General features: G+C 45.6%; 1 protein-coding gene across 1 annotated transcript in view; it reads left to right on the top strand.

Moving 5' to 3' along the window:
- The window catches only part of LOC136626458 (uncharacterized), a 47,625-nt gene extending 26,547 nt beyond the window's left edge, over nucleotides 1-21,078 (top strand). The window contains exons 5-6 of the mRNA XM_066601521.1: nucleotides 16,365-16,475; nucleotides 21,029-21,078. Coding sequence (XP_066457618.1) covers nucleotides 16,365-16,475; nucleotides 21,029-21,078 — 161 coding nt within the window. The remainder of the gene's footprint in view (nucleotides 1-16,364; nucleotides 16,476-21,028) is intronic.
- Nucleotides 21,079-24,771: the final 3,693 nt, after the last annotated feature.

Below are 24,771 nucleotides of genomic sequence, written 5' to 3'. Positions count from 1 at the left end.
AGATATAACACACATGCAAAATAGCTAATTTTGCATATTTTGCCTATGGATCACCAAACGCTACCATTAAAAAGTATAGCTTATCTTGCAAAAAAACCCCTATCACAGCACTGCTTATGAAGAAAAATGTTAGAGGTCTTTGAATGCAGCAATAAAAAAATACATCTTGTTTTTTAAAGTGTAAAAAAGTTGCAAAAAAAAAACTATTTAATTTTGGTATTAATGTAATTATACTGACCACAGAATTAAATATTGTATATACCGCACAGTGAACAATGTCAAAAAAAGTACCAGAATTGCCGTTTTTTTTTTTAAATCTTGCTTCTAGAAAAAATGGAAAGAAAGTGATCAAAATGTCATTTGTTCCCAAAAATGGGGTAAATGAAGACCAAAGAGACAAGAACGTATCCCGCAAAAAAAAAAGTCTTCATAGAACTCCTTCAGTAGAAAAATAAAAAATGGTATGGCTCTTGGAATGCGAAAAAAGGACCACATCTAGTATACAAAAATAACAAAACATGGGGTGTTGCTTCTTCATGGAAGTGTGAGGCAGAGTAGAGTAGAGCACCGGACCCACGCAACCAGGGGCGTAACTATAGAGGATGCAGTTGCTCCCGGGCCCAGGAGCCTTAAGGGGCCCATAAGGCCTCTCTTCTCCATATAGTAAGCCTAGTAGTATGAATAAAGCATTATAGTTGGGGGCCCTGTTATAGATTTTGCATTGGGGCCCAGAAGATTCAAGTTACGCCTCTACACACACAAGCCTTATCCAGTCAGGACTTCGCCTAATCACTTTCTTCTCAGTATGGCTAAATGGCGCAGGAAGAAGAACAGCATCCCACCAGCCAAAGGCACCTGGCTGAGCAGTCTGCAGAGGACCACAAGGCATACTCTTTTTCGGCATGGAGCCACAAGCTGCCGCTGCGAGCCAGGAAGCACAGTTGGGGACTTGCTTCCCCCACAGTACAGGTACCAAGCAGGGAGGGATAGAGAGGCTGGTATGTCTGAAGGGGAGAGCCCAGCAGCCAGAGTGCCACCATGTGCACAGCGTCCAACCACCAATGTGCAGAGGCATCGCAGGGAAACTAGAACTGTCCCAGGAGTGGGAAATCCTGCGGTCTTGCAGGACAGGGGACAAAATCAAGCAGGAGCACAACCAGCTCCAAATATGGGCATTCCACACAGCCCATAGTAACTGGAAAGATTAACCCTGTGCAGTTATGTGACGCGCAATCGCTCCTGAGTCCTCCTCCTTCTCCCCCAGGCAAAACTCTGGCAGCACAGGGGTATGCTGGGCAGAGTAGTTCCCCAGCACATTCATATTCAGAGCCAAGGGCATCTCAATTGTCTGCACGGACTCCCGCCTCTGACCACAGCTCTCCATACCAAACAGCAATCTCTAAAACATCAAGTGAAATGCAGATCATGTCGGCAGAGATTTCACATTCTTTAAAGGAACTATGGAACATGGTGAAAGCCTTGCCAACCAAAACAGATCTGGAGCTGCAACTCCAGCGTGTGGAATAAAAATACGCTTCTGACTTACAGGAAATGAAGCAATCGGTACATCCCCTGTCTGAACGGGTGTCAACACTAGAGCAACTACCACCGATGACCGCACAAGATCTACAACATATTACCCAAACCGTCGACTGTCATGATATATTGCTGACAGATCTTGCCCTCCACCTAGATGACATTGAGAACGGAGGGCATCACCACTATTTGAAAATCCGCAGACTACCGGAGGAGGTTCCTCAAGATGCCCTCTATGACATTGTGGTGGCCATTTTCAATAAGATGCTGAATGGACCAGAGGACAGGATCATCGAATTAGACCGGATTCACCACCTACCAGGCCCAAAGTCCAAGAATTTCAACAATCTTCGGGATGTAATTTGCCGTGTGCATTTTTACACGCAAAAGGAGGACATCCTGTGTAGAGCTTGGAAACAGGGCCCACTACCCTACAGAAATACCAAAATCATCATATTACCAGACGTTTCTAGACATACCCTCCATATGCGAAGACTAGTGCGACCACTATTAAATCTTGGTATTAATGTAATTATACTGACCACAGAATTAAATATTGTATATACCGCACAGTGAACAATGTAAAAAAAAAGTACCAGAATTGCCGTTTTTTTTTTTAAATCTTGCTTCTAGAAAAAATGGAAAAAAAGTGATCAAAATGTCATTTGTTCCCAAAAATGGGGTAAATGAAGACCAAAGAGACAAGAACTCATCCCGCAAAAAAAAGTCTTCATAGAACTCCTTCAGTAGAAAAATAAAAAATGGTATGGCTCTTGGAATTCGAAAAAAGGACCACATCTAGTATACAAAAATAACAAAACATGGGGCGTTGCTTCTTCATGGAAGTGTGAGGCAGAATAGAGTAGAGCACCGGACCCACACAACCAGGGGCGTAACTATAGAGGATGCAGTTGCTCCCGGGCCCAGGAGCCTTAAGGGGCCCATAAGGCCTCTCTTCTCCATATAGTAAGCCTAGTAGTATGAATAAAGCATTATAGTTGGGGGCCGTGTTATAGATTTTGCATTGGGGCCCAGAAGATTCAAGTTACGCCTCTACACACACAACCCTTATCCAGTCAGGACTTCGGCTAATCACTTTCTTCTCAGTATGGCTAAATGGCGCAGGAAGAAGAACAGCATCCCACCAGCCAAAGGCACCTAGCTGAGCAGTCTGCAGAGGACCACAAGGCATACTCTTCTTCGGCATGGAGCCACAAGCTGCCGCTGCGAGCCAGGAAGCACAGTTGGGGACTTGCTTCCCCCACAGTACAGGTACCAAGCAGGGAGGGATAGAGAGGCTGGTATGTCTGAAGGGGAGAGCCCAGCAGCCAGAGTGCCACCATGTGCACAGCGTCCAACCACCAATGTGCAGAGGCATCGCAGGGAAACTAGAACTATCCCAGGAGTGGGAAATCCTGCGGTCTTGCAGGACAGGGGACAAAATCAAGCAGGAGCACAACCAGCTCCAAATATGGGCATTCCACACAGCCCATAGTAACTGGAAAGATTAACCCTGTGCAGTTATGTGACGCGCAATCGCTCCTGAGTCCTGCTCCTTCTCCCCCAGGCAAAACTCTGGCAGCACAGGGGTATGCTGGGCAGAGTAGTTCTCCAGCACATTCATATTCAGAGCCCAGGGCATCTCAATTGTCTGCACGGACTCCCGCCTCTGACCACAGCTCTCCATACTAAACAGCAATCTCTAAAAAATCAAGTGAACCGCAGATCATGTCGGCAGAGATTTCACATTCTTTAAAGGAACTATGAAACATGGTGAAAGCCTTGCCAACCAAAACAGATCTGGAGCTGCAACTCCAGCGTGTGGAATAAAAATACGCTTCTGACTTACAGGAAATGAAGCAATCGGTACATCCCCCTGTCTGAACGGGTGTCAACACTAGAGCAACTATCAGCAATGACCGCACTAGATGTACAACATATTACTCAAACCGTCGACTGTCATGATATATTGCTGACAGATCTTGCCCTCCACCTAGATGACATTGAGAACGGAGGGCATCACAACAATTTGAAAATCCGCGGATTACCGGAGGAGGTTCCTCAAGATGCCCTCTATGACATTGTGGTGGCCATTTTCAATAAGATGCTGAATGGACCAGAAGACAGGATCATCGAATTAGACCGGATTCACCACCTACCAGGCCCAAAGTCCAAGAATTTCAACAATCCTTGGGATGTAATTTGCCGTGTGCATTTTTACACGCAAAAGGAGGACATCCTGTGTAGAGCTTGGGAACAGGACCCACTACCCTACAAAAATACCAAAATCATCATATTACCAGACGTTTCTAGACATACCCTCCATATGCGAAGACTAGTGCGACCACTATTAGATTCAGGATCTTACCTCCAGGACATGTCTCCAGACGATTCAGAACTTTCTTTCTAGATTTTTACTGATTTTTAATGGGAACTCTCTGTCTCCCCTGTTTTGTTACCTTCTTAGTGTCTTGTTTACTCACCTACCCCTCTTACCCGTCTGACTTTCCACACCTCGTCTTCACTCTCCAGTCCTATATGTTTCTCAGTTGCTCCTTAAATCTGCAATATGTCCCCTGATCTCACCAATCTTGTTTTTGCTTCTATAAATGTCCAAGGTCTGAATGTTCCTGTAAAACGTTCTTCCCTCCTCCGTCTCCTGTGGAAGGAGAGGGCTCATTTAGCATTTATCCAAGAAACACACTTCTGAACGGATGCCCTTCCTAGACTCTCAAATGTCTGCTTTCCGGATGGGTACCACAGCACATATCCAGATTCTAAAACGAAAGGGACTTCAATCATCATAGCCAGTTCCATTTCCTTGGAATATCTGGAAACATCTCTAGACGGTACCGGTAGATACCTGTTTGTCAAAAGGTAAGATGGCCAATGTACTGGTCATCCTGGCATCTATTTATCTACCCAACTCCAATCAGGTTACCTTTATGGAGAGGACCCTGGAGGAGTTGGAGGAATTTAAGGAGGGCACCCTGATACTGAGGAGAGATATGAACATTTCGCTAAACCCAACAGTAGACTTCTCACGGGGACACAGTAGCATATCAACGTCCACACAACACAAGATTTGTAAGCTCCTACATAAACACCAGCTAATAGATGCCTGGAGAATTCTTCACCCTCCACCAGAGACTGTACCTTTTTCTCATCACCACATAACTCTTACTTTAGAATAGATTATTTTTAGTACATCATTCTAGTCTACATTTTCTTTTAAAGGCAGATATTGATAACATATCCTATTCAGATCACGCCCTCATCTCACTAACACTATCCCTCCCAACAGCTCTCCACAAAACCTGGCACTGGCATCTCAACGAGTCTAATACAGAATCCGCTCCTCAAAACACAGATCACCCAAAAATTACTTCTCGATTAATACCACATCTGATGTACGCCCATTGTCCACCTGAGAGGCTCACAAATGTTACAAAGAGCATAATGCACATCTAAAAGCCCTGCTGGGGCACTTACGGGCTTTAGAGACAACACACAAGGTCACGTTGGACAGGGCAGTGGAGGTGGAGTTGGTACAGCTACACAATCAGATATGTCCACACTGTTTAAGGCAGGCAAAAGCATCATTAATCCAATGCAGCCGCCATTTTTACAAATATGGTAACAAACCCAGCTGGCCATAACCCTTAGAACAACGAGACTACACTCTTCATTCCCCGTATTTCTATGCTGGGGAGTCAATCTCTGCATCTACCACAACAGATCATTTTGCGACTATTTCCAACTTTATACAACTTATCTCCCTCTATGACAGAGGATGAGAGGATCTCATGACAAACTCAGATACAAACTTATATCCAAGCCTCTGGTATTAGCTGTCTTTCACAAAAAGTAGTTCAAGCAATGGAGACGCCCATCACTCAGGAGGAATTAACGTATGTTTTGAAAGAGTCTAAGCCTGGAAAGGCTCCAGGCCCAGATGAATTTTCCACTCACCTACTATAATGAGTTTTCTGAGATCCTTTCTCCTAATTTTCTCCAGGCATTTAACTCTGTGACCACCATCTTAAAAGCACACATCACATTGATACCCAAAGAAGGGAAAGATCTAACACTCTGTCATAGCTACCGCCCGATAATCGCTTTAAACGTAGATTTGAAACTTTTTTCCAAAATGCTAGCAAATAGAATATGCTTCATCACATAATTCACAGAGATCAGGTGGGTTTTATACTGCTACGTGAAGCATGTGACAACACAGCAGAGCCATCAACTTAATTAGCCTTGCAAAAAATGTAGCTCTCCAATTGAGTCTCCTATCAACAGACGCTGAAAAGGCATTTGACAGAATAAATTGGGACTTTATGTTAGAATCTCTCCGGTACATAAGAATGGGCACTAATATGCTAACTTGGATCTCTAACCTATACTCTTCCCCAACAGCCAGAGTGAAGGCCAATGGACACTTCTCCCCTTTTAACATAAAAAACAGCACAAGGCAGGCATGCCCGCTTTCACCTAACCTTTTTATTATATGTCTGGAACCCTTTCTAGAACATGTCAGATCCAACCCTAATATATCAGGGATTCACATAGGAAACGCAACACACAAAATCGCAGCATATGCGAATGACTTATTATTCTTTATATCTTCACCACGCATATCACTTCCTAATTTATAACTGGAATTCCGCAATTACGCCCAACTCTCCAATTTCAAAATGAATTACCAAAAATCGGCAGCAATTAATATCTCTCTTCCCCAATCGTTGGTGACAGAGCTCAAAGACTCCTTTTCCTTTCGTTGGACTACTACCAACATAAAATATTTAGACAATCACTTGACCACAGATGTGAAGGATTTATACAGGCCAACGAAATTAGATCGGACTTCAACAATTGGATTAAAGGCCTATTCGTGTAGCTGGGCAGATGTTCCATTTTCAAAAAGAATGTCCTCCCACGTATCTTCTATGTCTTTCAGGCACTACCCATCTCTATTCCATGGCTCTTTTTCAAACACATAAACTCTTTAATGACCAAATGCATCTGAGCAGATAAATCTCCACATGTGGCCAGGTCTACTCTTTACAGATCTAAACTGGAGGGAGGTCTGGGACTGCTAAACTTGACGGCATACCATCAAGCATCCCATCTAGCACGAGTCATAGATTGGCATAGGCATGAGGATCTAAAACATTGGATATCTCTAGAACAAAGTGTTACACCTGTACCTTTGACTGCATTACCATGGCTTCTAGATAAAATTCCCATAAGTATTAAAAATCACATCACAATAGGACCTACATTGAAAGTGATATTGAAAACCTTTCCAAGATTGGAGGTATCCCTGGCACCTTCCCCCCTTTTCCCCGTCCTGGGTAATCCAGGCTTCCCCGCGCATATAGAGAAAGGGATATTTCAACATTGGCGAGATAACCAAAAAGACAAAGCACACCATTTCCTCCAAAATGGATTGTGGATGTCCATGGAAACGTTATCACACATCTCTGACCCAGTACCGCTGTCTCCATGGCAGATCATTCCACTCTATCACTTTTTCATTTCACTACCCTCCCCACGACTTTCTTTCGTATTAAGATGCCCTTTGAACAATTGTGCGACGCACAAGGCCCAGTTAGTAACACCCTCTCACGTAATTACATTCTACTAAATTCACAGTCTGATTCACCAGATCCCATCCACATAAAAAATGGAAAAGATCTCTCAATGTCTTTTACGGAGAAAAAAAACCCCAAAATTGGCACCTTCATGCATAAATCCTCTATACAGTAGATTTCAAGAGTCAGGGTTCAAGATTCTCTCTCATTGGTACAGGGTGCCCTCCCGCCTCCACACCATGATGCCTTCTGTATCTCCACCTTGCTGGAGATGCAGGAGAGAATGAGGTACTTTGAGGCATACCTTTTAGAGAGTGTCCTGTGTTGGCCGACTTCTGGTCGGAGGTCTGGCACATTTCATCCAAATTTACAAGTTTCCTATTACCTAAATATCCGTAGTTGTATTTGCTGCACTTAAATGACATTCCAATGTCCATCTATAAGTGCTCTCTGGTACATCGGGTGAATGCAGCTCGGGCATGTATCCCCAAGCTTTGGCATTAGTCACTGCCACCTCGGCTCTCTTTATAGTTTAATATGATACAGGAAATCAGAGAGATGGAAGATCTTACAGTGTCTCTTAAAGAAACACAAGACAAATTTCTGAAAATGGGGTATTATTGGAACTAATTCCAAAACTCCCCTAAATATAGATCTTTACATTCTGCCTAATACACATACAGTATATAACTGCTGGTCCTCTTGGCTTCCTACTTTATTTCTCTGCCCCTGTAAACCCTAACCTTTTGTCTTTCCTTACCAACTTTACCTTAATTCTCTGTTTCTCCCCCCCCCCCTCATAGTTCCTGACTTGAGTTACTGTTAAAATAATATCTATAAAGAAGAAAACACTGGCACGCCTGCAAATAGTGTTTTCATGTAGATTCAGGGATATACCGCTTGCTTTACTTGAATGTCATGACATAAGTTCGGATTTCATAGTGCTGTCTAGACAAGTGTACCACTCCACTGATCCCGAATTGCAAATGTTTCTGTTAAATTAAAATCTGAAATAAAGAATTTATAAGAAAAAAAAAAACTATAAACTTGGTATCTCCGGGAATTGTGTTATGATATTCATTTTGCATTCTGAACGCTGTAAAAATTCTAAAAACAATGGCAGAATTTTTTTATTTTCAACCCCCCCCCCCTAAATAAAATAAACATTATACAATAATGTTTGTACTTTTGTCTTTCTGTATCCCCATCTATGTAAGCGCTGCAGAATATGTTGGCGCTATACAAATAAAGTTTATTATTATTTATTATTATTACAATACATTATATGTACCCTACAATGATGCCATTAAAACATACAACTTGTCCCTTAAAAAACAAGCCCTCCTATGGCTATGTCAATAAAAAAAATGAAAAGGTTACGGCTCTTTCAATACGATGATGAAAAAATAGCTCGGCCATTAAGGTGTTAAATAGTTCCATCACTAAGGAGTTAAAGGGGCTTTCCCATCCGAGACTTTAACGGCATATGCAAAAAGATTTGCTCTGGAAGTCTGATGGCTAGGAGTTCCACCTCCGGGACCCATGCCTATCTCTAATTCTGGGGCCCCGATGTCTCCAGCCCAGCTGAATGCAGCAGCCAGGAGTGGTCAGGACTTACAGAAACGGTGGGCTGTGCTATAATGTATTTGTAATTCCCATAGAAATCATTGGAATTACAGAAACAGCATGACACAATGAACTATGCTGCTACTGTAACTTGGATGGCTCACTTTGCTCTCTTGTTTCCAAAGCAATAGTTTGGTACCCAACTTTCCCTGTTTTTTCTTTTTTTTTTTTTTTTTGAAGGCTTACATGTTTCTACTTGTACCATATCTATTAAACTTTCATGGTGTATTATGTGGATACGCCATGAAATTCTCAGATGAGAATACCTCTTTAAGTCCAACAATGAGGAGGGAGAATATGACACCATCTTAACCCCTTAATGACTGTCCCATTGCCTTTTTACGTGCTGACTGGCTGGGTTTTAATCCTCAGGGCCGTAAAAACACGCTCGCCTTGAGGATTAAAGCCAGAGGTAGCCGACAACCTGGAACTGTGAGGGGGGGCCGCGAGGATCAGATCCTAAAAGTACTCCCCTCTGTTGTCCGTGATGTACCGCGACGTACTGGTACTTTCAGGGCTTGATGTCGTCTTCTGCTCATGCGTACCCCACGTAAACGGGCGCGTGCCTAGAAAGGCTCGCACCCCGGGAAATTTAAAATCTATCTGGCTTCCGGCTACCATGTGTAGTCAAGAGCAGAGCGATATCATCGGGAGCCACTGCATGCGATCAAAGTTTTTAAAAAAGTGTAAAAAAAAGTTTAAAAAGGGCAGAGGAGATAATAATAATAATCTTTATTTGTATAGCATCAACTTATTCCGCAGCGCATAGGAGATGAAATTATGTACTTAAGGCCCCTGCGATCTGCGGTCATGTGATCGCCGTTATCCAACTGATAATGGCAATCATGTAAAAGTTAAAAAAGTTGAAGTTTAATGCTCCTTTCGGTTTGGGCCCCATTGTGTATATATATAGACATAAAAGTAGGGCCACAATGGGTATGTTTCTGAACACAGCACACACAAGGGGATCCATTTTGGGGTAAAAGTCTTCATTGATATGTGTACTGTGCAAAAAAAAAAAAAAACTGTTTATAAAATGACACAAATGCCAAAAAAAGAAAATTGAAACTTTTTCCTTCTGCTTTGGTTAGATTGATTCAAAAACTGTGTGGTCAAAATGCGCAGTACACCCCTAGATGAATTTGTTAAGCGATCTAGTTTTTAAAATTGGGTCATTTGTGGGGGGTTTCCATTGTTTTGGCCGCTCAAGGGGTCTACAAATGGGCAATGGGCCTAAAAGACCTTCAATCAAAAGGTCTGTTCTAAAAGCCACTGGTTGCTCCTTTCATTTTGGGCCCCGTTGTGCATAGATAGAAGATTAGGGCCACAATGGGTATGTTTCTAAACACTAGATAAACAGAGGTGTCGATTTTGGGGTGCAAATCCTCATTTTCATGTACATTATATAAAAAAAACTGCCTTTAAAATAACATATTTGCAAAAATATGAAATTTTATTTTTTCTCTTCTAAATTGCATTAACTCTTAAAAAGAAACTGTGGGTTCCAAAATACTCATGACACCCCTCAGTGAATACATTAAAGGGGTTGTCCCGCGGCGAAAGCGAAATTTTATTTTTTCAATGGACCCCTGCATTATGCCCTGTTAAAAAGAAAGCATTTGTTAGTTTTTAAAAAGTACATTTCGCTTACCTGCATCAGCGTTCTGCAGCTTCTGCTTTTCTTCTTTTAAAGATGGCGCCGCTGGTCTTCTCCCACGGTGCACCGCGGGTCTTCCCATGGTGCACCGTGGAGTTTCTTCTTCTGTCTTCCGCGTTCCACTGCCGATACAGCCACCTCATTGGCTGATCGGCACCACGTGACAGAGGCGGAGCTTCAATGACGTCGCGCGGACCAGCTCTCCGGCGCGCGCGGCCCCATTCACCAGGCAGAAGATGCCAGAAGACACAGAAATTAGACCATGGCGACGGGGACGCCAGCAACGGAGCAGGTAAGTGAATAACTTCTGTATGGCTCATATTTAATGCATGATGTATATTACAAAGTGCATTAATATGGTCATACAGAAGTGTATAACCCCACTTGCTGCCGCGGGACTACCCCTTTTAGGCCGAATGCCCACGGACGGATAATTGCTGCAGGATTCGTGGTCAGGTACCCACCGCGAATCTCGCAGCAATAGCCATCTATAGACATGCTCTGTTAACAGATTCTCCGCTACCCATGAGTGGAAATCAACAATGATTTTCCGCTCGCGGGGGAGAATCACGGCATGTTCAACTCATCGCGGAAAATCGCGCAGGCGGCTTCCATTGCAGTCAATGGAAGCTGTCCATCCCGTGATACTCCGCGCTGTGAGCACAGCAGAAGTATCGCAGGAAATCGCATCACCACCCAGTGCCAGCAGAGACTCTTGCTGCGGATCCAGAGATGTGAGTATGGGGTCTCTGGGGGGGCACTGGGTCTGATTCCACTGTGACATTTCGCAGTATGTTAATAATGTTAAATTTGTACATCTTCTTGTTTAGTACGTTTGCACATATTTGAGATATTACAGTTGAAAATGTGAAAAAAAAATTTGTTTTCAAAATTTTCCTAATTTTGGCACTATTGATAAATATACACAAATTATATTGGTCTATTTTTACTACCTAAATGAAGTACAACATGTGGCGAAATAACACTGTCAGAATCACTTGGATATGCAAAACCTTTACAGAGTTATTCAATTTCAAAGTGAGACATGTCAGATTTCGAAAACTTGGCTGCGTCACCAAGGCGCAGAAAGGCTTAGTCATTGAGAGATTAAAGTTTTAGGAGTCTATGTAAAGAATAACGTATATTGAAAACTTCTACAACCACAATCTACAGTAGACTTTGGGAACTAAGGCCCAATGTTCATGGGCGGATTTGATTTGTGGAACCTGCGCCGGAAGATCCACAAATCAACCGCCCATATGGATGCATTAGCGTCCGCAGAACAGTAAAAAGCATGCAGATGTGATTTTTTATTTTTTTTCCCAGGGTGCAAATCACATGCATGTGAAAAAAATCGCAGCATGCTCCATTTTTCGGCGTATCCTGTGGGACGGCTTCCATTGAAGTCACCGGAAGCCGTCCGATCCGCGGCACAGCCACAGCTGTCACTGCGGACGTGCCGCAAATCCACGGGAAAGCAGGAGATTCAAAAAAGAATTGCACTGCGCATGCGTCCGGCACGTCGCCGATGCGTCCGGACACATCCGCCGTGATGAAGAAAGAAGATCTGGAACTGCGCTGGATCTGGACAGGTAAGAAAATGTATTTTCCTGTCCATGTCTGTGGGCATGGCTGAATTCCGCTGTGGGATTCAGCAGTGGGATCCGTGCATGCAAGTGGACATGAGCCCTAATTCTTCCTACAACTGAGGATTTGTTACAGTTGTATCCAGAAGTAAACATTATACACGTTATGGACATTTCCTATTCAAATATAGCATTTTACACAAGAGAACATCTAATGTGCAAGAGTAGGAGAATCACTGAATTTTTAAGACATAACAATGATTTCCCGAGAACAGAATTCATAAATCTGTAGAATAATCTATCATCGGAACCTCGCACTATTCCACCTTGAATTCCTACTAAGTAAACCCGCCAGTTAAGTATTCTGGGGAAGTCAGACTGAATGTTTAGGAATAGAAGATTTTCCAACTAGAACGGGAAAAATTTAAAGCATGGTCATACAAAACAGCCTAAACCTAGATCGGACTGCACCGCCTAATGTAGAGATTGCAGAGCCTAAAACTAGAGTGGAATGTAGAACCTAAAACTAGAGCGAACTGCAGAGCCTAAAACTAGAGCGGACTGCAGAGCTTAATATAGAGCTTGCAGAGCCTAAAACTAGAGCGGACTGCAGAGCCTAAAACTAGAGCGGACTGCAGAGCCTAAAACTAGAGCGGACTGCAGAGCCTAAAACTAGAGCGGACTGCAGAGCCTAAAACTAGAGCGGACTGCAGAGCCTAAAACTAGAGCGGACTGCAGAACCTAAAACTAGAGCGGACAGTAGAGCCTAAAACTAGAGCGGACTGCAGAGCCTAGACGTAGAATGCACTGAACAGCCTGACATAGATCGGATTGCAGAGCATTAACCTAGAGTGGACTACAGGACTACAAAGCTTGACATAAAACCACTGCACAGCCTAAACCTAAAGTGGGTTGCACAGCCTAAACCTAGAGTAGACTGCACAGCCTAGACGTAAAGTGCACTGTACAGCATGACGTAAATTGGACTGTGAAGCCTAGGCATACAGTGGTCTCCGTAGCCTGACGTAGTGCAGACTGTAGTACTTAAACCTAAAATGGACTGCACAGCATAAACCTGAAGCGGACAGCACAGCCTAAGCCTAGACCTAGAGTGCACTGCACAGCCTGACATAGAGCGGACTGCAGAGCCTGATGTAAAGAGGACTGCAGATCCTAAACCTAGAGTGGACTGCACCACCTAACATAGAGATTGCAGAGCCTAAAGTTAAATTGGACTGCACAGCCTAAAACCAGAGCAGACTGCACAGGTTAAACCTAAAGTGGACTGCACAGCATAGATATAATGTGCACTGCATAGCCTAAACCTAGAGCAGCCTGCCAAGGCTAAACCTAGAGCAGACTGCAGCCTGGACGTAGAGCGCACCGCACATCCTGGGCGTAGGGCGGACCGCGCAGCCCGGACGTAGAGGAGACTATCAGCCTCGATATAGAGCGCACTGCGCAGCCTGGACGTAGAGCGCACAGCGCAGCCTGGACGTAGAGCGTACAGCGCAGCCTGGACGTAGGGCGTACAGCGCAGCCTGGACGTAGGGCGTACAGCGCAGCCTGGACGTAGGGCGCACAGCGCAGCCTGGACGTAGGGCGCACCGCGCAGCCTGGACGTAGGGCGCACCGCGCAGCCTGGACGTAGGGCGCACCGCGCAGCCTGGGCGTAGGGCGCACCGCGCAGCCTGGGCGTAGGGCGCACCGCGCAGCCTGGGCGTAGGGCGCACCGCGCAGCCTGGGCGTAGGGCGCACCGCGCAGCCTGGGCGTAGGGCGCACCGCGCATCCTGGACGTAGAGCGCACCGTGCAGCCTGAGCGTAGGGCACACCGCGCATCCTGGACGTAGGGCGCACCGCGCAGCCTGGACGTAGGGGGCATTGCGCAGCCTGGACGTAGGGCGGACTTGCGCAGCCTCAATGTAGGCAGCCTGCACGTAGAGCGCACTTCGCATCCCAGCCTGGACGTAGAGCGCACCGCGCAGCCTGAGCGTAGGGCGCACCGCGCATCCTGGACGTAGAGCGCACCGCGCAGCCTGAGCGTAGGGCGCACCGCGCAGCCTGAGCGTAGGGCGCACCGCGCATCCTGGACGTAGGGCGCACTGCGCATCCTGGACGTAGGGCGCACCGCGCAGCCTGGGCGTAGGGCGGACTGCGCAGCCTGGATGTGGGGCGGACTGCGCAGCCTCGATGTAGGCAGCCTGCACGTAGAGCGCACTTCGCATCCCAGCCTGGACGTTGAGTGCACTGCGCTGCCTGGACGTAGGGCACATCGCGCAGCCTGGACGTAAAGCTTACTGCGCTGCCAGGGTGTAGGGGGAAACCGCACACTCTGGACATAGTGCGGATTGCGCAGCCTAGACGTAGTGCGGATTGCGCAGCCTAGACGTAGTGCGGATTGCGCAGCCTAGACGTAGTGCGGATTGCGCAGCCTAGACGTAGTGCGGATTGCGCAGCCTAGACGTAGTGCGGATTGCGCAGCCTAGACGTAGTGCGGATTGCGCAGCCTAGACGTAGTGCGGATTGCGCAGCCTAGACGTAGTGCGGATTGCGCAGCCTAGACGTAGTGCGGATTGCGCAGCCTAGACGTAGGGCGGATTGCGCAGCCTAGACGTAGGGCGGATTGCGCAGCCTAGACGTAGGGCGGATTGCGCAGCCTAGACGTAGGGCGGATTGCGCAGCCTAGACGTAGGGCGGATTGCGCAGCCTAGACGTAGGGCGGACTGCGCAGCCTAGACGTAGGGCGGACTGCGCAGCCTAGACGTAGGGCGGACTGCGCAGCCTAGACGTAGGGCGGACTGCGCAGCCTAGACGTAGGGCGGACTGCGCAGCCTAGACGTAGGGCGGACTGCGCAGCCTGGACGTAGGGCGGACTGCGCAGCCTGGACGTAGGGCGGACTGCGCAGCCTGGACGTAGGGCGGACTGCGCAGCCTGGACGTAGGGCGGACTGCGCAGCCTGGACGTAGGGCGGACTGCGCAGCCTGGACGTAGGGCGCACTGCGCAGCCTGGACGTAGGGCGCACTGCGCAGCCTGGACGTAGAGCGCACTGCGCAGCCTGGACGTAGAGCGCACTTCGCATCCCAGCCTGGACGTAGAGTGCACTGCTCTGCCTGGATGTAAAGCACACTGCGCTGCTCAGGCGTAGGGGGAAACTGCACACCCTGGACGTAGGGCGGACTGCGCAGCCTAGATGTAGAGCACACTGCGCAGCCTGGATATAGAGCGCACTACGCATCCCAGCCTGGACGTAGAGCGCACCGCTCTGCCTGGATGTAGGGCACACTGCGCAGCCTAGACGTAAAGCACACTGCGCTGCTTGGGCGTAGGGGGAAACTGCACACCCTGGATATAGGGCGGATTGTGCAGCCTAGACGTAGGGCGGATTGCGCAGCCTAGACGTAAAGCGGACTGCGCAGCCTAGACGTAGAGCACACTGCGCAGCCTTGACGTAGAGCGCACTTCGCATCCCAGCCTGGACGTAGAGCGCACTTCGCATCCCAGCCTGGACGTAGAGTGCACTTCGCATCGCAGCCTGGACGTAGAGCGCACTGCGCTGCCTGGATGTAGGGCACACCGCGCAGCCTGGGCGTAGAGTGCACTGCGTTGCCTAGGCGTAGGCGAAAATCGCGCACCCTGGACATAGGGCAGATTGCTCAGCCTGGACATAGAGCGCACCCCGCGCAGTCTGGACGTACAGCGGACCGCGCAGCCTGGACATAAGTCGCACTAAGCTGCCTGAATGTACAGAGGACTGCATCCCAGCCTGGATGTAAAGTGCATGACACGTCCTGACGTAGAGTGGGCTTTGCATCTAACAAATATGTAGTTTTTGTTTTTTTTTTAAATTCCTTCTGATTTAAGGAATCACAGACGCTTATTACTGTTGGAAATTCAGCAAACTCCTTCCAATCTCCCATGGACAAATCAGGGGCATCAGCTACCCAGATGTTATAACAAAGGGTCTGGGGCACGTCATTTGCAAAAGTGAATATACTTGTGTCAGTTGTTGGACAAGTCTGGAATTCCAAAAAGGTCCTCAGGTTTGGAAGTGATGGAAGTTGTGGTGTTAGATTGCGCCCAGAGGGTATGTCTGAGTTGGAAATATTAAAAATGGTCTTTAATAGAACTTCATTAATAGATATTAACAGCATGTGTGTCCATCAAATCTGCAAAAGAGGGGAACCCATTATTATCAGGTAATATATATACCGTGCGGGTACAGTGTTCTGGGCGGGTTTGGGGTGAAGTATGTTTCTGCATGTTTAGTGAGAATTGAAGGAATTGACCTGTTAGTTGTGTCATATCATTATAACTCAGCATGAAGCATCTGACCGCTGTCTGCTTTGTTTCATCCTACAGAACCACCGAGACGGTTAAATCCTGGTATTTATGTGCTTATAGCGACACTCGTCCTCGCTTTCATCATCATCGTTGCTATCGTTGCTATCCTGCTGCTCAGGAAAATTAATAGTAAGTACATTATACACCTCCAGTATCTGCTCCCTTTACTGTATATGGTAATAGTAAGTACATTACACATCTCCAGTATCTGCTCCCAGTAGTATATATGGTAATGGTAAGTACATTATACATCTCCAGTATCTGCTCCCTGTAGTGTATATGGTAATAGTAAGTACATTACACATCTCCAGTATCAGCTCCCTGAAATATATATGGTAATAGTAAGTACATAATCACCTCCAGTATCTGCTCCCTGTAGTGTATATGGCAATAGTAAGTACATTATACACCTCCAGTATTTGCTCCCTGTAGTGTATATGGTAATAGTAAGTACATTATACATCCCCGGTATCTGCTTCCTGAAATATATATGGTAATAGTAAGTACATAAACACCTCCAGTATCTGCTCCCTGTAGTGTATATGGTAATAGTAAGTACATTATACACCTCCAGTATCTGCTCCCTGTAGTGTATTTGGTAATAGTAAGTACATTATACACCTCTAGTATCTGCTCCCTGTACTGTATTTGGTAATAGTAAGTACATTATACACCTCTAGTATCTGCTCCCTGTACTGTATTTGGTAATAGTAAGTACATTATACATCTCTAGAATCTGCTCCCTGTACTGTATATGGTAATAGTAAGTACATTATACATCTCTAGTATCTGCTCCCTATAGTGTATATGGTAATAGTAAGTACATTATAGATCTCTAGTATCTGCTCCCTGTAGTGTATATGGTAATAGTAAGTACATTATACACCTCCAGTATCTGCTCCCTGCAGTGTGTATGGTAATAGTAAGTACATTATACATCTCTAGTATCTGCCCCCTGTAGTGTATATGGTAATAGTAAGTACATTATACATCTCTAGTATCTGCTCCCTGTAGTGTATATGGTAATAGTAAGTACATTATACATCTCTAGTATCTGCTCCCTGTAGTGTATATGGTAATAGTAAGTACATTATACATCCCCGGTATCTGCTCCCTGTAGTGTATATGGTAATAGTAAGTACATTATACATCCCCGGTATCTGCTCCCTGTAGTGTATATGGCAATAGTAAGTACATTATACATCTCCAGTATCTGCTCCCTGTAGTGTATATGGCAATGAGAAAGTACAGGTCCATAAAATGGAAGAATCTGTCTCAAAATGGTCGTTAGATACAAAATGGAGCATTATAAGATGTAAATAAGCTTGTGTGTAGTGAAACAATTATTCAAGCAGAAATAACTTTACAGCAGGAGATTCGGTGCAATGCGTAATGATGTGTCTCTCTCTGTTCTTTTTCATGAGAACCAAGTCTGGACAACAGTTCTTATCAGGAAAAAGTCCTCCCACACTTTCAGAAAAACTTGGACAAGGGAACTGACTGTACTACAGCGAGCTGAATAACAAAGGGAGGACCAGGGAGGACGAGATAACGCTGAAGCTTGAGAACATAAATATATTCTCACTAAACAGTGCATGATTCCAATGTTTTTTCTAACCCAATGAGATTAACCCCCGTGACTAATGACGTATTCATTTTCTGTATTAGAACTATAGTCAGTCAATAAACTTTTCAGTGTGTACGCGCCTTAAGCAGAGTGGGCTGTATATACTTGCCGCGGCTCATCTCGACATATCTGTGAGAGCTAATTACTATACATCATAGTTTTTGGCCTCTCTGATGCATCCAGGTATGAACTAATTTGGAACCCAAGGCTTGAAAGGTTAATGTGACCGGTCATGTGTAACGGTCCTTAACAGTTGGCGTAGTCGGCAGGATTTACTGATTGATTGACTCTTGTGTCACTCATCGGACGACGACATCGGACTGGGAGAACATATATCCGCTGTGCCAAACCAGAGGACTGATCAACCTCACACACAGCCCGGTAAGTGTCATATTTATCATATGATGCCTGCCGTTGGTCTGTTTTGGCTCAGTTGATTGACAGACTCCTAGGTCAGTCGGATGTTTGATGTTTGACATCATAGTTGTCATCGGTAAAGAAGTTTACCTCAGGTCTTGGGTGGTCTATGACACCAGGGGACAGAATCTTTTAGGACGTTATAAATTGTATTATCGTGCATACTTCTCAGGGACTGCAGATCCCGGTTGAGAGACGGACTTCTCAGGGACTGCAGATCCCGGTTGAGAGACGGCTTCGAGGTTTAGTTTATTGAGCATACTTCTCAGGGACTGCAGATCCCGGTTGAGAGACGAACTTCTCAGGGACTGCAGATCCCGGTTGAGAGACGAACTTCTCAGGGACTGCAGATCCCGGTTGAGAGACGAACTTCTCAGGGACTGCAGATCCCGGTTGAGAGACGGCTCAGAGTTTAGTTTCGGAACATGTTTAAATTAAGGTACCTGACAGTGGTCTGTTTGATTCTGTCCACTTGGTGTCATGTAGAACAGGCAAAAAGTTAAGAAGTTATGTGAAAGGGCGTCAGACGTTAGAGTTCTTACATTACATGATTGAGCATAAGGCTACAGGCATACCAGGGTCTCAGGCAGTTATACATACTTATAATTAGGCCGTTGTGATATACGATGTTTAAATTGTTAAGAAGAAGACTGTAGATGATGGTCTTTTGGATCCTGTCCAGTTGGTAGTATATAGAGAGGAGTTGAAAAATGCAGAACATGTGGCGCCATCAGAAGGTGCCAGCATATGTGTTATTTATGAGTCTAAATGCAGGGAATAGTTCATATGCACAAAGAGCGGACAGCCGTTTTACAAAGGTGGGGGCTGTCGGAGAAGGCTTGAAAAGTGTGTCAGCTGATAATGAAGGAATTGTAGTTAATAGACGTTTGCTCAAGTTTGCAGAGAAAGATGTTTCAGTAAGTGACGTACAGTTGAAGTAAGAAAGTTGCAGATTCAAGATGGCGATTATTCATATGCTTTGAGTTGAAGACAAAGAAAGGCAGCCTTTCTTCACCATCTGAGGGCACCGCCCCGGCCGTGTCATGGACGATGTTTTTCTCCCTTTTGTCCTGCCCCTAGATGGCCGTGTTGTTATTGGGGCCAATACCAGTCGATATATCTTGATACGTGTCTAGTATGTAGTATTCCTGGACCCTCCCGTCACCATCGCCCAGTTAGGCCACGCCTTCGGTGGCCATTTCAGTGCCAGCCACAGCCCAGCGGCCATTTTAGCATCTGTTGTAACAATACCTTCAGCTGCCGCTCAGACGTCATCTTAGCTCCGCAGCAGAAATGAGCTGGCCTCTGACCTCCCATCTATGTATGTTTTTACCCAGCATACCAATTCTGCGCACTGCAATGACGAGTGCCTTTTCTGAATTTTGCATAGAAACATTCAAGTCCCCTCATCCCACCTGCAAATAGCCTCCTCCCGATTATCTGTTCTGCAGTCTGTGTTTAGCACCCGCATCCCAAGTAGGTCTGTGCTTAAAATTTCCCATGAATGTAGTTGTTGCTGGAAAAATCTTTTCCACTTTGCAAGGGGGAAAAATGGAGGAGAAAGGGAATCCTCTAGTCTGTGTCCCCCTATGACATGAAGCAAGTTCATGCAGAGTCTGCAGACAATTATGTGCAATTAACCACCGTGCTGTCTGTCCTGTATGTTTTAATGTCATAACATTGTGTCATTGCTGTACGTGTTGTCCATTCCTCATAAGTCAGATACTGCTGAGAAGAAAGGCCACTATAGGTGCTAGGATCGCAGACGGCAGTAGGAAAGCTTACAGAACGAAGGAGAGGGTCAATATGTGATAATATATATAGATATATAAATATATAGGAGTACATAGAGGGTTAATGCTTGATCTATTAGAAGCCGCAGCTAGGCCGGAGCAGGTCTCCAATCTCCCCCCTTCCCTTTGTTTTTCTCTTCGATCTAGTCTTAGGCCTTGAGAGTTAGAGCGGAGAACACTGGACAATTAATTAAGTTTGCTTGACTAGAATAGAACTCAAAATGAATCCAGTGAATATTAGTTTTGCTGTTCTTTGTGTAAATGTCAGTTCTGTGACTGGTCGGACGTGTGCATAATTGCTAAATGTGTGTTCCTTTTATGGGAAATATTAGTGCTGTGGAATCTGGTATACTTCTCTGGTATTACAGACAGGAGAGGTGGTAGTGATTGAATGCATTTGTTTGCAAGATAAGGACAGTTGCATCATACGCGTTACGTCCTGTGTGAACTCTTACTAACATTTGAATGAGAGAGACAGACTTGACCGCATGGATGGATGAGAGTTAATGACCCATGTTCAGACTATGATAAATGTAAGATGTGTGATGCAGATATTGACTGGGGATACAAGTTTTTCTCCCCCCTTTCTGCATATGCAGACTGTAAAATTTTCAATGTGGATAGATGTTTGTAGAATATTCATGTCTTTATTATTGGCACTGATATCTTACGGTGCCGGTTCAGAAGAGTTTTGTAAACTAACTGCTCCAACAAACACCCCTCTTTTTCCAGTCCAGAAAAGACGCTGAAGGGTCAGTCAGCCACCTACCGCATGAAGGTGCTGTGTGCTGATAATCTGGAAGCCTGCCAACAGGCCACAATTTCACTGTTAATTTTTCTTGCAGAAAATGTCTGTAAAGCCTCTAAAGACAAACTCTCCTGGGTCACTGTTTAGGCCAAGGAACTGGACATCTGACATAGGAACAAAAGGCTGCTGTCCCGGCCATACCTGTACCTATATGCGTTGCCAAACCCCGCACCTTTCTGGGCCTTGTTTCATACTGCCGACCATGAATGCACTCGGTTTCCCTACTTATGCAACCACTCTATGACTGTCTTTCAATTATTCTTTTCTCTCTCACCTCTGAAGCAGCTCCCTCGTGTGTTTGTGCGGTGGCAGCAGTACAGGCAATGGTTAACAAATCTTCGGAGTTGGTATTGAACTAACCCCCTCCCCATGATATCCGGAGTGTATACACGCAAGTGCAACCCAAGCACTTATTTCTGGCCCGTCAAATCCAGCTACTACCTTGAACTCGGTTACTCTCCCAGTTAAGTACCCTAGTTCAAAGGGGGGGGGAGAAGATATAGGTGATCTAGGTGTTGCAGGTCAGCTATTTTTAAATTTTTAATTTTTTTTTTTTTTTCTTTTTCCTTTTTACAATAAGGTTCTAATCTATTCGAAATAGAATACCAGCCTGATTGTCTAGCGGTAATCGGTGCAAGGGGTTCAGAAGTGCCAATTCAGCTGGCGGAAACTGAACCGCTTGAGGTAATGTTTAAAGGGTCACGATACCTCACGCGCTTCCTTATGCTGGAAGGTCCTGAAAGCATATTGAGAATTGCGTGATGGGACCCTTGGGAGGTTGTATCAAACTTCACCTGTCCGGTGAGGCTCGTATACACCCCGGGTCTGAAAGTCACCCGACCTTATGTCGGATGGCAGCAGACCAAGCGACACCTCTACCCGTCCACACTTTTACGTACGCAGAGGACCAAGCTCTTAGCCCCCTTGGTCCGTCAGTACCCCCTGGCACATGTCCAGGAAGATGCAATTGCAGACACTGTCTCTTCTTTATGTTAACTTAAAGCCCTTAAGAAATGTGTCTTCCCAGCCAATACCCCTTTTGTTCCCCGTTAAAGGGAAAGAGTTTAAAGGGCCAGCCAGACTGTCAGCATTTGTTTGCATTTATTTTCAGAGGAAAGCAGTACTGTTGGACAGTGCTGCCATAATGGGCACAGAATAGCCCAAAACCAGTTCACCAGATGCATGAAGCTGATATTAGACGCCTGGCCAATTCCCGAGGGCAACGCCCTCTTGTAATATGTTGATGATTTATTTTTTTTTATGTACTCCTGACCCAAATAGTTACCTCAATGTATCACTAAGCCTTTTGTGTTTCCTCCATCAAGAATAGAAAAGCTGTAAGTTTACTAATGGAAGCCATCATGTTGCCAGAACAGGTGGCCATAATAAATGTTAACTGAAAGCCCTTGTTAATAATGCATATTCTGAGTTGTTTTTGTAGATGGTACCCAGGGTGATTGACGACTCCACGCTGGATATGCAGTGATCACGCAACAAGATGTCCTAAAAGCAGAATGTCTCCGCATGTCCCAGGACAGGAAGCGGAGTTACAGGCCCTCGCTGAGGCGTGTGGAGTGGTAGAAGGTAAGACGGCAAACATTTACACTGACTCCCGGTATGCATTTGGCATAGCTCATGACTACGGCCTAACATGGAAGGCCAGACAGCTTGTTACCTCAGCAGGACAGCCAATTAAGAATGGTGCAGCGGTGACAAAGTGGAAAGCTCACACCAATTCCTACAGCAGAGAAACAAGTGGCAACGCCATCACAGATCACACAGCAAAGGCAGCGGCCCTTAAGCCGTGGAAGAAAAGAAGAAAAGAAGAAAAGAAGAATTTAACAATAATTTTGGACTTTGATATAAACCTTGGACTTTGATTACTTTGATATGAACTTGGACTTTGAATTACTTTGATATGCTAAAGACTTTACAGTTACAAGCCAGCAATGAAGAAAAAGACAAATGGACTAAATAGGGGAGCAGCAGAAATGGGACGGTGAATGGCGAACAGTCAACAGAACTTGCCCACCACGGTCCCTGTGCCCCATGATGGCCCAGCGAATGCACGGAAAGACACACCTACCGGGGGTCCAGAAGTCCGCCTTGAGGTCGTGTCCTCTGGCCTGCTCCGTCGCCTCCGGTGCCGTCCGGCATGACGTGCCCACAAGGGTCTTTCTGACTTTATTCCTGATAATGTTGCCTCCTGTGGCTAGAAACGCACTGACGCCGAAATCTGCGATCTGCACGGAGCCGTCTTCACCCAGGGGGATGTTTCCAGCCTTAACATCCCTGTAGATCTGGCCGTTCTTATGCAGGTACTCCAGACCTTCTAGCACCTCCTTCAGCATGGTGGCGATGCTTGCCTCATCCAGCACCCTGTTCAAAGCAGCAATGATGTCGACGCTTGAACAAGGACGGGTGGCTCCTGGGTTTCCTGTAGTTGCTGCATCATCACTTGTCCAATTTTGCATGATCTTTGCCGTCAGCAACAGGGCAGAAGTAAATTTGCCACATAACACTTGCCTAGACCACTCTACCCATTTCAGAGATTGCAAATTGGCTACATTCAGCCCCCACTTGTTGGGAAGCATGAATATGTGCTTGTTGTTGATTTCTTTTCAGGTTGGAGACCTACCCTGTTACCAAAGTAAATAAGCAGGTAACTGCACAGAAGCTCATGAATGAGGTAATCCGCAGATACAGGGTACCGGAAGTGATTGAGTCAAACAAAGGTACACACTTCACAGGTGAAATAATGCAACAAATCATGTCTGCTTTGGGTATATTCCAGGCTTTTCACACACCCTACCGTCCACGGAGTAGTGGGAAAGTAGATCCATGGGCAATGAAGGAAACGGGTAAATTTTGAATTGAGTGTCTTTCATTAGTTTTTCTTTTTTCCAGGAGGATACATGCCACAGTAGCCAAGTTTGGGAAATTATTCTCTTGTTAATGTTGTCATAGGTCTCTCCAAGGAATTGTCAATAACGCATTCTGTGGTCTCTGTTTCTCTCTCAGGTCCTACAGACGAGCGTCACAATCTGAAACCAGGTGGCAGGTTTGATCCACATGTGTATATATATATAGATGCAATCAGATTGCCAAGGGGGGGGTGCCAGATGAGTTTAAAGCCAGGGATCAAGTTAAGGCCGGATTTGAGTCCCTGTTTGGAATAGTAACCATCAATAAGAATGCTTGTATATATATTACAACTAACAAAGGTTTGTGAGCTATACAAGAGATGCACTTTAGGGGCCTGCTGATCAGTTGGGCCCCACGGCCACCATGGCTTTCCGGAACCGAGTGGCTCTGGATATGATGCTAGCTGAGAAAGGTGGTGTTTGTAAAATGATTGGTGAAAACTTGCTGTACATATATTCCAGATAACACAGGGCCCTACAGGTAAAGTGACTATCGCAATAAAGAAATTGGCCACATTGTCAGAAGAGCTGAAGCGTAATTCTGGGATAACTAACTCCTGGGATGAGTGGTTTGTACGGACCGGACAATGGAAACAATTCTTAATGCAGATAGGAATAGGGATTCTGGTTACTCTTATCCTACTCCTGCTACTTTCTGTCTGTATTGTGCCCTGCATGAGACGCTCTTGTGCTAAGCTTACAGATCAGATGGTACCTATCGCCCCCGTATACGTAGATATAGAGACCCCAGGCGATGGCTATATGCCTATAATACAACAGAGCGATTTGTCCCCTTATGGATCTGTCTCAGCAGAAGCAGGAGTGACCACTCTAGTCTCCCAGCCATTAGAATAGA

The sequence above is a fragment of the Eleutherodactylus coqui genome, chromosome 4 (assembly GCF_035609145.1).
Source record: "Eleutherodactylus coqui strain aEleCoq1 chromosome 4, aEleCoq1.hap1, whole genome shotgun sequence".
NCBI lineage: Eukaryota > Metazoa > Chordata > Amphibia > Anura > Eleutherodactylidae > Eleutherodactylus > Eleutherodactylus coqui.
The sequence above is the reverse complement of the archived record's forward strand: the minus strand, read 5'-3'. Positions and strand labels throughout refer to the sequence as shown.